Below are 14,843 nucleotides of genomic sequence, written 5' to 3'. Positions count from 1 at the left end.
TAGAAAAACAAAAACAAAAAAACCTGTTTATACTTTGTCATTATGGGTTATTGTTTGTAGATTGAAGGATTTGTTTTATTTAATACATTTTAGAATAAGGATGTAACGTAACAAAATGTGGAACAAGTCAAGTAGTTTGAGAACTTTCCGCATGCTCTGTACATAGAACAAGACCATGATTTTGGTGTTTTCCATAGAGGAAGGGTTGTTGAGATACATTTAACATGGTATATTAAAGCATAATTGAGACATAATTCATTGAAGATGGAATATTTGTGATGTTTTGTCTTTACCCAGGCCACATTTAAGACTGAGTAGTAGTATTTGGATTTGGATTTCAATAACAATTTTCTTACATTAATTTATTAAAAAAAAATGAAAAATGTAAATGTTTGCGAGTGGCATCTGTTAGTTTTAATTAAAGTTAGGGCCCATTTTATTTGGGCTATCCTCGACTAAAAAAAATCTTGGTCGACCGAAAGGCATCTGTTCTTTTCGACCAATCGATTGGTCAAAATGTTTAAATGTGTATTTTTCCATATATAAACCACACCCTACTGTATGTGTTTTTAATAAAATCAACTATATGCATTGAGCTTGTCTAATGCTTTAATGCTAATGCTTTAAGACACAGATTCCTCAAGAGTCCTCAGTTTCATTTAATTGATAATAAAGTCATCATATCTCAAAATCATTAGCATGTGATTAATCGAAATTCTATCCAAATTTAAAAGAAAATGATAAACCTAAAAAGTAACTTCTATTGCCATTGCCAAATATGTAAAAAATAGCCTACATAAAGCCAACAAATTAATACAATGCAGCCTGCAGGTAGGAAATATCCTGATGAAAATAAATATCCTATAAATTACATTGGCAACAACAAACTTGAAACATTGTATCGACGATTAACGTCATTAGTGGTGGTGCGTTAAACCAATCAGAAAAACTATCAGATCCCCAAATGAGCACATTTATTTGCCTACATTTGCACGCAGGCCAGGTAGCCTATAGGTGCACGTACTTACTCAACATTGACAGGAGCGCTCCAAACAAAATACAATGAATAAATTGACAAAAATCGTCAACGAAATTAAATTAACTAAAACTTGTTTCTCACAAGTGTAGCATAAGTTGTGCCCCTTGCAAACAATGTGTCGACTCCAATAACGAGAACGGTAAGACTGGAATAATAATATTGAATGTATTAACAGAAATTACCATAACTAAAGTAAAAAACATTGTAGATTAGAAATGAACGGTAAATGTACTACTGGTGATATATATTTTTATTTATCTTTATTTGACTAGGCAAGTCAGTTAAGAACAAATTCTTATTTTCAATGACGGCCTAGGATCAGTGGGTTAACTGCCTGTTCAGGGGCAGAACGACTGATTTGTACCTTGTCAGGTCGGGATTTGAAATTGCAACCTTTCGATTTACTAGTCCAACGCTCTAACCACTAGGCTACCCTACCCTGTAATGGTGAAATGATAGACACTAACAATCAAACGCATACAATTCACACAAATAAGTTATGAAACAATGAATGAGCACAAATTGGTGGGAGAGAGCGCATTCTGGAGAGAGAAGTTGCATTGTTCATCTGGGCCCATGGTCAATCCGTCATCTGCATTGGCCGTGCAGCATTTACGGTGGTATGGCCTCTGCAGACGTCAGGACATTCATACTTATTGCGCTTAGGGGAGCAGTGCAGAGCTGTTGTGAAGGAAGTGAGTTTGTGTTTATACAGGATGTACCGCCCCCACCTACCATCAACCAATAATATCAATGTGTAGCTTTACAGAGCCCTTCGCATTGTTCAAACATGTGGGAGGCACAATGGCGATGCGGAACGGGGCTCGATTTGGCCTCTGGAGGCTCCTCAATTGCTTCACACACACACTCCATATATCCTCCCACCACATTTTCGGGATCAAGCATAAATTGGCTTTTAGTCTAGGCCTCCGCAATGGATTAGTTTACTCAGATTCACATGGAATTGTTGTGCAATTTAAATGTTTAAATATGAAACTATTTGTGAAAAGATTAACTGTAATTTTAGTTTTTAAAATGAGAGAATTGTTTTCAAAAGTAAAATATGCTCAATCAGTGGCCACGCCCACGTGAATAGGCATTGGTTGGAAATGATGAACCAACTCCTTTTCTACATTTCTATAAGAGCCCCCCGTGACCCAATTCACGGCGAACTAAGACAATCTCAGCGTGAGCTCTGGTTGTACGACTACAACCTAACGAAATTAACATTGTGTTCCCGATGACGTGAGGACTGATGTCCGTACGTTTAGAAGGGCGAATTTCAACGTGGAGGTGACGATTGCCACGCTGGAAGGATGAATTTCTACAATACCAACCAGAATATAGCATGAGGTTATAGTATGGCAACTTGAACTTATTTACTAGTGATACATCCTAGACGTCGAGTTAGCAGCAGCAGCAGCTGTAAACGTGGCCTAGGAAAGGACGGACAATCTCTTCAGAACGACAGGGTACTACAACGTATCCGTTCTACCACAAGACGATGGTACTACAACGTATCCGTTCTACCACCCGACGATGGCACTGCAACGTATACGTTCTACCACACGACGATGGCACTGCAATGTATCCGTTCTACCACACGACGATGGCACTGCAACGTATCCGTATAAATAAATAAATAAACCAAATGTTGTACTGCTGATTCATCTTGTTATCCAGGGTTTGTGAAGATAACCAAGAATTTTACGACGTTCAGATGAGACTGAATAAGGTGATGATTAATAATTGACTGCTATTGATTTAAAAGACCACCAGATCTTTAAGCGTTTATTCGGAAGGCAACAGCTCTATAAACATTCTTCCGTGGTGCCCCGACTTCCTAGTTAATTACATTTACATGATTAGTTTAATCAGGTAATATTAATTACAGAGAATTGATTTTATAAAATAGCATGCCATTTAATTTAATCCATAGTAAAAGACACGACAGTAGCCATCCTTTGCATTGATGACAGCTTTGCACACTCTACCCTCCTCTCTCTCACCCTTTTATCTCTCTCTCCCCCCTCTCCCCCTCTCTTTCTCTGTATCTGCAGACCATGATGTGATTTCTGATACCTCCGTTATCACGCAGGAAGCAGACATGTGGCCCTGGAACTAGAGACCTAGACCCTGCTCCTGCCTGCTGGATAAGAGCCCAAATCAATTAACAGCGATTGAATTCTCAGATAGCCTGACGCTAAATGGTAATTGCCTGAATACACAGTGATCATACTCATAATGAAAACTGCCATTGGCATCGTAAGCAGTGTATCGGCATTCACAGTTGCAGCTATTTCACCGGTAATCGCTGAAACATTGATTTACATTGACCCTACCAATTAAAGAATGAATGGCCCCTGAAGAGAGATGATTCATATTCTGATAAGGCTGTAGTTAATATCCTTGTTGACGTGTGCCCTGTAGGCCAGAGGCTAAGTGTAGAACCAGCTAATGAGTGATATGAGCTTGTTTATTTGACAGACTCCAGCCATATAAAGATCATTGGACTGTTACAAGAAGCACGCAGGCTAATAATGATTAACTTGGTTTCAAAAAAGTTCCAGGAATAGAATGAAATTATTGAACCATTGGTTATGAAATTAAGCATGGTGATTGCCATAGAATAGCACACACACACACACACAGAGTAATACTCCTCTGTCCAAGTCTGGACCAATACAGATTCCATACTGGGTGTCAAATTGAATCAATTTGGGTGCTCAATACCTCAAAGAACAGTGGAAAATGACCCAATTTTGACGCTGACCCCAAGATGAAAGAGCCCAGACATTTTAAAAGCAACCTTGGGAGTCTGTCATGGAGTCAGCGTTTTCAAAAGTGCCTCCCGTCTGGCTGAATAATGTATCCTATGAATAAAACACATTAGTTACAAAACATATTGAATAATTCACTTTTCAAAGCCTCTGCATACAAGATATTAGCTCTTCACTCATTGGGTCTCTCTCTCTCTCTCTTTCTCTCTCTTTCTCTCTCTCTCTCTGTCTCTCTCTCTCTCTCTCTCTCTCTCTCTCTCTCTCTGTCTCTCATTCTCTCTGTCTCTCTTTCTCTCTGTCTCTCTCTCTTTCTGTCTGTCTCTCTCTGTCTCTCTCTCTCTCTCTCTCCAAAGATCTTGACATTTTAAACAGTTCTGTTCAGATAGGATCTTTGATGGGTTGGTACACACACACACACACACAAACACACACCAAAATGGATTCACATGCCAGTGTGTTGCTAAAACGTGGCCTGCTAGCTGTGATTTTCAAAGCTAAAGAGCCCAAATGAGGAGGCCCTTCACTAATGAAAAACGTTACCCTTTATACAACCCTTTTACAATAGACAGGCACACCACTTTAGTCCTCAAAGCAACATGCTAACTTTACACGGGGTGTTCTCTTGCTGCTAATATTCCAGTGCTAATGACACCGTGTTTTATTCCACCAAGACTCTCTCAATCAGTGCCTGTGCTGTAGAGACAGGCGTACGAGTGCATAGGCTGCATCCCAATAAACGACAAGACGACATTTTCAACGGAGAAAATTAATTTGTACGTTTGACCTGCTTTAATTTCAGGTGTATCTTATCACACGTCAAGGCATCATTGCCAAGTGGTTATAAACTCCAGTGAGGTGAATCTAAATACGTTGTGGCCCCTGGGAGATCTACATCTACATCTACATCTACGATACAACGTTCCACTCTTGAGGGGAGAATAAATGAAAATCCATCACATACTGTACGTTCCCATTACTGAGAGGTTGTGAGACCAGCAGAATACATATGGGATTCAGAATTCATTACACATTTGCATGTGTAAAAAGGCCATTTCACACGTGTGTGTGTGTGCGTGCGTGTGTGTGTGCATGTGTTTGTGTGTGTGTATGTCTCTCTCTCTGTCTATTTGTCTGTCTGTGTGTGTGTGTGTGTGTGTGTGTGTGTGTGTGTGTGTGTGTGTGTGTGTGTATGTGTATGTCTCTCTCTCTGTCTATTTGTCTATGTGTGTGTGTGTGTGTGTGTGTGTGTGTATATGTCTGTCTGTCTGTCTGTCTGTCTGTCTGTCTGTCTGTCTGTCTGTCTGTCTGTCTGTCTGTCTGTGTGTGTGTGCTATCCTACCTTTCAGTCATATCTCCCGTACTACCTTCCTACTGCATCCACTGCTACAGAACTACATTTGGGGAAAGGAAGGGGCCTGTCTATGGAAGAGAAGCAGAACTTACCAGGGCGCAGTATGTCTCAGGTGGGTCTCCACAGGTGATGTTGGGTGGGTCCACCGTAACCTTCAGGTACTTGGTCATGTCCATGGCCTCAGGTTGGCAGGCCATGTAATCCCAGGTGAGTCCTTCATCCGTGTACACCTGAGATTTACACACGTCGTAGTGTCCCCAGGCAGCAGGGTAGTGCTGCATGGTCTGGCACACACTGGCCCACAGCGCCTGCAGTGTCAACAACAGAGGGAAATGCATGGCTGCTTCCTCTCAGACACGCTAGGTCTCTAGAAAAGGCCTGTTTCTTTCTCAATGAGGAATCACTGTCCTTCCTCTCTCCCGAAACAGAGACAGAGAGACAGAGAGACAGAGAGACAGAGAGACACAGAGAGAGACAGAGACAGAGAGAGAGACAGAGAGACAGAGAGACAGAGAGACACAAAGAGAGAGACAGAGAGAGAGAGAGACAGAGAGACAGAGAGACAGAGAGACAGAGGAAAAGGGCTTTGGAGTTTATGAAATAATCCAACTTTTACAGAGAGAGGAGCCAAGGAACTGCGGCAGCGTGCCAGCCTGATGAGGAGGAGGGCAAGGTGGAGAGGAGGGGGGCAACACTTGTTTTGGTCTGGAGTCCTCTCCCAACTCCTGTCCTAGTCTCTGCCCTCTATCTCTCCGGCCGGTGTTGGAACGGGGGAATCACGGCACGCTGAGGTACGGGGTTACTGGCCCTTCCAGCAGAGAAGAGGATGGAGGGAGGAGAAGTAGGTGTGGAGGAGGAGAGAGGTGACAGCCCCTGGAGGAGGCAGCCTTTTGACACGCTGATGGAGAGATGAGTGACAGGCCGCTCAGTTTTGTTTGCTGTCAATCATGTTTCTGTTCCGGCCCGGCAATGCCACCCAGGCTCTGTAGGGAGCATGGAAAGAGGACAAAATTAGAGGGTGAATGCCAGGCGGGTGGATAGAGTTTGAAAGAGAGTGTTTGTGTGTGTGCGTGCGTGTGTGTGTGCGTATGTGTGTGTGTGCGTATGTGTGTGTGTGTGTGTGTGTGTGTGTGTGTGTGTGTGTGTGTGTGTGTGTGTGTGTGTGTGTGTGTGTGTGTGTGTGTGTGTGTGTGTGTGTGTGTGTGTGTGTGTGCGTATGTGTGTGTGTGCAGATGGATAGAGTTTGAAAGAGAGTGTTTGTGTGTGTGCGTGCGTGCGTGTGTGTGTGTGTGTATGTGTGTGTGCAGATGGATAGAGTTTGACATTAGCAGGTGCTGAGAGATCCTTGAGGTGGGGGTGCCAGGTTGGGCATAGTGATGTGTACATTACAGAGAGAGATTGGATAACCAAGGCCTGGGCCATCAAGGTGAATTGAATCCTGATGCCTTTCATGCTAAGCCCACACCTCACCTCACTTTGGCTATCACTTTTCATGGGTTCCTGTTCTACACCCCTCTCCCCAGGAGGACCAAGAGTACCAGCAGCTAAATCTTAAATTAATCTTCTTAAGCCTGTGTATAGGCCTCTCTGTCTAACATTGAGATGGGCAACAAACAAAAACAGCCTAGCCTGAACAGGCCTCAGATGCCATGAAATAGGAAATGCCATCAGCTTTAAAAAAAAATATATATATATATATACAGTGGGGCAAAAACTGATTTAGTCAGCCACCAATTGTGCAAGTTCTCCCACTTAAAAAGATGAGAGAGGTCTGTAATTTTCATCATAGGTACACTTCAACTATGACAGACAAAATGAGAAACAAAATACAATTTTGTTTCTGGTGTCCTTTGACAGCTCTTTGGTCTTGGCCATAGTGGAGTTTGGAGTGTGACTGTTTGAGGTTGTGGACAGGTGTCTTTTATACTGATAACAAGTTCAAACAGGTGCCATTAATACAGGTAACGAGTGGAGGACAGAGAATCCTCTTAAAGAAGAAGTTACAGGTCTGTGAGAGCCAGAAATCTTGCTTGTTTGTAGGTTACCAAATACTTATTTTCCACCATAATTTGCAAATAAATTCATAAAAAATCCTACAATGTGATTTTCTGGATTTTTTTTTCTAATTTTGTCTGTCATAGTTGAAGTGTACCTATGATGAAAATTACAGGCCTCTCCGATCTTTTTAAGTGGGAGAACTTGCACAATTGGTGGCTGACTAAATACTTTTTTGCCCCACTGTACATATACAGTGCCTTGCGAAAGTATTCGGCCCCCTTGAACTTTGTGACCTTTTGCCACATTTCAGGCTTCAAACATAAAGATATAAAACTGTATTTTTTTGTGAAGAATCAACAACAAGTGGGACACAATCATGAAGTGGAACGACATTTATTGGATATTTCAAACTTTTTTAACAAATCAAAAACTGAAAAATTGGGCGTGCAAAATTATTCAGCCCCTTTACTTTCAGTGCAGCAAACTCTCTCCAGAAGTTCAGTGAGGATCTCTGAATGATCCAATGTTGACCTAAATGACTAATGATGACTAAATACAATCCACCTGTGTGTAATCAAGTCTCCGTATAAATGCACCTGCACTGTGATAGGCTCAGAGGTCCGTTAAAAGCGCAGAGAGCATCATGAAGAACAAGGAACACACCAGGCAGGTCCGAGATACTGTTGTGAAGAAGTTTAAAGCCGGATTTGGATACAAAAAGATTTCCCAAGCTTTAAACATCGCAAGGAGCACTGTGCAAGCGATAATATTGAAATGGAAGGAGTATCAGACCACTGCAAATCTACCAAGACCTGGCCGTCCCTCTAAACTTTCAGCTCATACAAGGAGAATACTGATCAGAGATGCAGCCAAGAGGCCCATGATCACTCTGGATGAACTGCAGAGATCTACAGCTGAGGTGGGAGACTCTGTCCATAGGACAACAATCAGTCGTATATTGCACAAATCTGGCCTTTATGGAAGAGTGGCAAGAAGAAAGCCATTTCTTAAAGATATCCATAAAAAGTGTCGGTTAAAGTTTGCCACAAGCCACCTAGGAGACACACCAAACATGTGGAAGGAGGTGCTCTGGTCAGATGAAACCAAAATTGAACTTTTTGGCAACAATGCAAAACGTTATGTTTGGCGTAAAAGCAACACACCATCCCCACTGTCAAACATGGTGGTGGCAGCATCATGGTTTGGGCCTGCTTTTCTTCAGCAGGGACAGGGAAGATGGTTAAACTTGATGGGAAGATGGATGGAGCCAAATACAGGACCATTCTGGAAGAAAACCTGATGGAGTCTGCAAAAGACCTGAGACTGGGACGGAGATTTGTCTTCCAACAAGACAATGATCCAAAACATAAAGCAAAATCTACAATGGAATGGTTCAAAAATAAACATATCCAGGTGTTAGAATGGCCAAGTCAAAGTCCAGACCTGAATCCAATCGAGAATCTGTGGAAAGAACTGAAAACTGCTGTTCACAAATGCTCTCCATCCAACCTCACTGAGCTCGAGCTGTTTTGCAAGGAGGAATGGGAAAAAATGTCAGTCTCTCGATGTGCAAAACTGATAGAGACATACCCCAAGCGACTTACAGCTGTAATCGCAGCAAAAGGTGGCGCTACAAAGTATTAACTTAAGGGGGCTGAATAATTTTGCACGGCCAATTTTTCAGTTTTTGATTTGTTAAAAAAGTTTGAAATATCCAATAAATGTCGTTCCACTTCATGATTGTGTCCCACTTGTTGTTGATTCTTCACAAAAAAATACAGTTTTATATCTTTATGTTTGAAGCCTGAAATGTGGCAAAAGGTCACAAAGTTCAAGGGGGCCGAATACTTTCGCAAGGCACTGTATATATATATATATATATATTTTTTTTTTTGCTCACAACTTATTGCAAAGGAATACAGTAATATCTTATAGCTACTATAAAAGTACAATATTATGTCATATTTTATTTGAAGAAACATTGCCATTCTCCAATCATTTGAGTCAGACGACCTGTCTAACCTATGTAGTACTTCTACTCATACAGGCAGCAATAGAAACACATCTATTGTCATGAATGTAAAATTTTTAATTATGTTATATTTAAATCCATCATATCAATCACAATGACCATTATCCACAGCTATGAATGAGATGAGAAAGAGAGAGAGATGGGGATAAAGATGGATGGGGATGGAGAGAGAGAGAGAGAGATGGTGATGGAGAGAGAGAGAGAGAGAGAGAAAGATGGTGATGAGAGAGATGGGGATAGAGAGAGAGAGAGAGCGAGAGAGAGAGAGATGGTGATGAGAGAGATGGGGATAGAGAGAGAGAGAGAGATGGGGATAGAGATGGATGGGGATGGAGAGAGAGAGAGAGAGAGAGTGAGAGAGAGAGAGAGATGGGGATAGAGATGGATGGGGATGGAGAGAGAGAGAGAGAGAGAGAGAGAGAGAGATGGGGATAGAGAGAGAGAGAGAGATGGGGATAGAGATGGATGGAGAGAGAGAGAGAGAGAGAGAGAGAGAGAGAGAGATGAGGATATAGATGGATGGGGATGGAGAGAGAGAGAGATGGTGATGAGAGAGATGGGGATAGAGAGAGAGAGAGAGAGAGATGAGGATATATAGACGGATGGGGATGGAGAGAGAGAGAGAGATGGTGATGAGAGAGATGGGGATAGAGAGAGAGAGGGATAGAGAGAGAGAGATGGGGATATAGATGGATGGGGATGGAGAGAGAGAGAAGGGGAGAGAAAGAGAAGGGGAGGGAGCGAGAAGGTGAGAGAGGGGGAGGAAGAGGGAAGGGGGTAAGAGAGAGAGAGAAGCGGTGAGATGGAGAGAGAGGGGGGAGAGGGAAGGGGGTAAGAGAGAGGGGGTAAGAGAGAGAGGGAAGGGGGTAAGAGAGAGAGGGAAGGGGGTAAGAGAGAGAGGGAAGGGGGTAAGAGAGGGAGGGAAGGGGGCCAATGGAAGAAATGTGGGCAGGTATAACAGAGGAGATGTGGGCAGGTAAAACAGAGGAGATGTGGGCAGGTATAACAGAGGAGATGTGGGCAGGTATAACAGAGGAGACGTGGACAGGTATAACAGAGGAGACGTGGGCAGGTATAACAGAGGACACGTGGACAGGTATAACAGAGGAGATGTGGACAGGTATAACAGAGGAGACATGGACTGGTATAACAGAGGAGACGTGGGCAGGTATAACAGAGGAGACGTGCCCACGTCTCCTCTGTTATACCAGTCCATGTCTCCTCTGTTATACCTGTCCACATCTCCTCTGTTATACCTGTCCACGTGTCCTCTGTTATACCTGCCCACGTCTCCTCTGTTATACCTGTCCACGTCTCCTCTGTTATACCTGCCCACATCTCCTCTGTTATACCTGCCCACATCTCCTCTGTTTTCCTCTCCTCTGAGACGTGGACAGGTATAACAGAGGAGACGTGGACAGGTATAACAGAGGAGACGTGGACAGGTATAACAGAGGAGACGTGGACAGGTATAACAGAGGAGACGTGGACAGGTATAACAGAGGAGACGTGGGCAGGTATAACAGAGGAGACGTGGACAGGTATAACAGAGGAGACGTGGACAGGTATAACAGAGGAGACGTGGACAGGTATAACAGAGGAGATGTGGGCAGGTATAACAGAGGAGACATGGGCAGGTATAACAGAGGAGACGTGGACAGGTATAACAGAGATAGGGGACAGATATACCAGGCTAGATAAGGGGAGAGGGGACAGATATTCGAGGCTAGATAAGGGGAGAGGGGACAGATATACCAGGCTAGATAAGGGGAGAGGGGACAGATATACCAGGCTAGATAAGGGGAGAGGGGACAGATATACCAGGCTAGATAAGGGGAGAGGGGACAGATATACCAGGTTAGATAAGGGGATAGGGGACAGATATACCCAGGATAGATAAGGGGAGAGGGGACAGATATACCCAGGTTAGATAAGGGGATAGGGGACAGATATACCCAGGATAGATAAGGGGAGAGGGGACAGATATACCCAGGATAGATAAGGGGAGAGGGGACAGATATACCAGGTTAGATAAGGGGATAGGGGACAGATATACCCAGGATAGATAAGGGGAGAGGGGACAGATATACCAGGTTAGATAAGGGGATAGGGGACAGATATACCCAGGATAGATAAGGGGAGAGGGGACAGATATACCCAGGTTAGATAAGGGGATAGGGGACAGATATACCCAGGATAGATAAGGGGAGAGGGGACAGATATACCCAGGTTAGATAAGGGGAGAGGGGACAGAGATACCCAGGCTAGATAAGTGGAGAGGGGACAGATATACCAGGCTAGATAAGTGGAGAGGGGACAGAGATACCAGGATAGATAGGGGGAGAGGGGACAGAGATACCAGGCTAGATAAGGGGAGATGGGACAGATATACAAGGTTAGATGAGGGGACAGATATACCAGGTTAGATGAGGGGACAGAGATACCCAGGCTAGATAAGGGGAGAGGGGACAGAGATACCCAGGCTAGATAAGGGGAGAGGGGGCAGAGATACCCAGGCTAGATAAGGGGAGAGGGGACAGAGATACCCAGGCTAGATAATAGACAGGGGAGAGGGGACAGAGATACCCAGGCTAGATAAGGGGAGAGAGGACAGAGATACCCAGGCTAGATAAGGGGAGAGGGGACAGAGATACCCAGGCTAGATAATAGACAGGGGAGAGAGGACAGATATAACAGGCTAGATAAGGGGATAGGGGACAGAGATAACAGGCTAGATAATGGGAGAGGGGACAGATATACCAGACAAGATACGTGGAGAGGGGACAGATATACCAGGTTAGATAAGGGGAGAGGGAACAGCGAAACCCAGGCTAGATAATAGTCAGGGGAGAGGGGACAGAGATACCCAGGCTAGATAAGTTGAGAGGGGACAGATACCTGTATACCAGGCTAGATAAGGGGAGAGGGGACAGATATACCAGGCTAGATAAGTGGAGATGGGACAGAGATACCCAGGTTAGATAAGTGGAGATGGGACAGAGATACCCAGGTTAGATAAGTGGAGATGGGACAGAGATACCCACGTTAGATAAGTGGAGATGGGACAGAGATACCCAGGCTAGATAAAGGCAGAGGGGACAGAGAGACCCAGGCTAGATAAAGACAGAGGTGACAGAGACACAAGGGGAGAGGTGGACAGAGATAGATTAGAGGTCATAATCACTCTTGAAATTCAGACAATGGTCCTTCCTCTCATTATTCCCAATTTAAAATCCAGTGTCACCGGCAGAGAAGAGGAGCGTTCTGTGCATTTTAATTGGGAACTGGGCTATTTGGGGCAGGTTGTCGGCTTCTTCCTCCCATCGATCAAGGATAATGTGGGACACTCCAGTATCCCTGCACATTGAAAATGTGGTATTGAAACAGACCCAGTATATAGCTACTGACCCTGGAACTGACCTGCATATAGCTACTGACCCTGGAACTGACCCTGTACATAGCTATTGACCCTGGAACTGACCCTGTATATAGCTACTGACCCTGGAACTGACCCTGTATATAGCTACTGACCTTGTATATAGCTACTGACCCTGGAACTGACTCTGTGCATAGCTACTGACCCTGTGCATAGCTACTGACCCTGTATATAGCTACTGACCCTGGAACTGACCCTGTATATAGCTACTGACCCTGGAACTGACCCTGTATATAGCTACTGACCTTGTATATAGCTACTGACCCTGGAACTGACTCTGTGCATAGCTACTGACCCTGTGCATAGCTACTGACCCTGTATATAGCTACTGACCCTGGAACTGACCCTGTATATAGCTACTGACCCTGGAACTGACCCTGTATATAGCTACTGACCTTGTATATAGCTACTGACCCTGGAACTGACTCTGTGCATAGCTACTGACCCTGTGCATAGCTACTGACCCTGTATATAGCTACTGACCCTGGAACTGACCCTGTATATAGCTACTGACCCTGGAACTGACCCTGTATATAGCTACTGACCCTGGAACTGACCCTGTATATAACTACTGACCCTGGGACTGACCCTGTATATAGCTACTGACCCTGGGACTGACCCTGTATATAGCTACTGACCCTGGTACTGACCCTGTATATAACTACTGACCCTGTATATAGCTACTGACCCTGTATATAGCTACAGACTCTGTATATAACTACTGACCCTGTATATAACTACTGACCCTGTATATAGCTACTGGAACTAACCCTGTATATAGCTACTGACCCTGTATATAGCTACTGACCCTGTATATAGCTACTGACCCTGTATATAACTACTGAACCTGGAACTGACCCTGTATATAGCTACTGACCCTGTCTATAGCTACTGACCCTGTATATAACTACAGACCCTGTATATAACTACTGACCCTGGAACTGACCCTGTATATAACTACTGACCCTGGAACTGACCATGTATATAACTACTGACCCTGGAAATGACCATGTATATAGCTACTGACCCTGTATATAACTACTGACCCTGGAACAGACCCTGTATATAACTACTGACCCTGGAACTGACCCTGTATATAACTACTGACCCTGGAACTGACCCTGTATATAGCTACTGACCCTGGAACTGACCCTGTATATAACTACTGACCCTGTACATAGTTACTGACCCTGTATATAGCTACTGACCCTGTATATAGCTACTGACCCTGTATATAACTACTGACCCTGTATATAGCTACTGACCCTGTACATAGCTACTGACCCTGTACATAGCTACTGACCCTGTATATAACTACTGACCCTGTACAAAGCTACTGACCCTGTATATAGCTACTGACCCTGTATATAGCTAATGATCCTGTATATAGCTACTGACCCTGGAACTGACCCTGTATATAGCTACTGACCCTGTATATAACTACTGACCCTGGAACAGACCCTGTATATAACTACTGACCCTGGAACTGACCCTGTATATAACTACTGACCCTGGAACTGACCCTGTATATAGCTACTGACCCTGGAACTGACCCTGTATATAACTACTGACCCTGGAACTGACCCTGTATATAACTACTGACCCTGGAACTGACCCAGTATATAGCTACTGACCCTGTATATAGCTACTGACCGTGTGCATAGCTACTGACCCTGTACATAGCTACTGACCCTTTATATAGCTACTGACCCTGTATATAGCTACAGACCATGTATATAGCTACTGACCCTGTATATAACTACTGACCCTGGAACAGAGCCTGTATATAACTACTGACCCTGGAACTGACCTTGTATATAACTACTGACTCTGGAACTGACCCTGTATATAACTACTGACCCTGTATATAGCTACTGACCCTGTATATAACTACTGACCGTGTATATAGCTACCGACCCTGTATATAACTACTGACCCTGTATATAGCTACTGACCCTGTATATAACTACTGACCCTGTATATAGCTACTGACCCTGTATATAGCTACTGACCCTGTATATAACTACTGACCCTGTATAGAGCTACTGACCCTGTATATAGCTACTGATCCTGTATATAACTACTGACCCTGTATATAACTACTGACCCTGGGACTGACCCTGTATATAGCTACTGACCCTGTATATAACTACTGACCCTGTATATAGCTAATGACCCTGTATATAGCTACTGACCCTGTATATAAC

General features: G+C 43.8%; 1 protein-coding gene across 1 annotated transcript in view; it reads right to left on the bottom strand.

Annotated features, from left to right (window-relative positions):
• Nucleotides 1-5,573, bottom strand: part of LOC139366892 (netrin g1a) — a 228,486-nt gene extending 222,913 nt beyond the window's left edge. The window contains exon 1 of the mRNA XM_071104631.1: nucleotides 5,263-5,573. Coding sequence (XP_070960732.1) covers nucleotides 5,263-5,508 — 246 coding nt within the window. The 5' untranslated portion in view covers nucleotides 5,509-5,573. The remainder of the gene's footprint in view (nucleotides 1-5,262) is intronic.
• Nucleotides 5,574-14,843: the final 9,270 nt, after the last annotated feature.

The sequence above is a fragment of the Oncorhynchus clarkii genome, chromosome 15 (genome assembly GCF_045791955.1).
Source record: "Oncorhynchus clarkii lewisi isolate Uvic-CL-2024 chromosome 15, UVic_Ocla_1.0, whole genome shotgun sequence".
Lineage (NCBI taxonomy): Eukaryota > Metazoa > Chordata > Actinopteri > Salmoniformes > Salmonidae > Oncorhynchus > Oncorhynchus clarkii.
The sequence above is the reverse complement of the archived record's forward strand: the minus strand, read 5'-3'. Positions and strand labels throughout refer to the sequence as shown.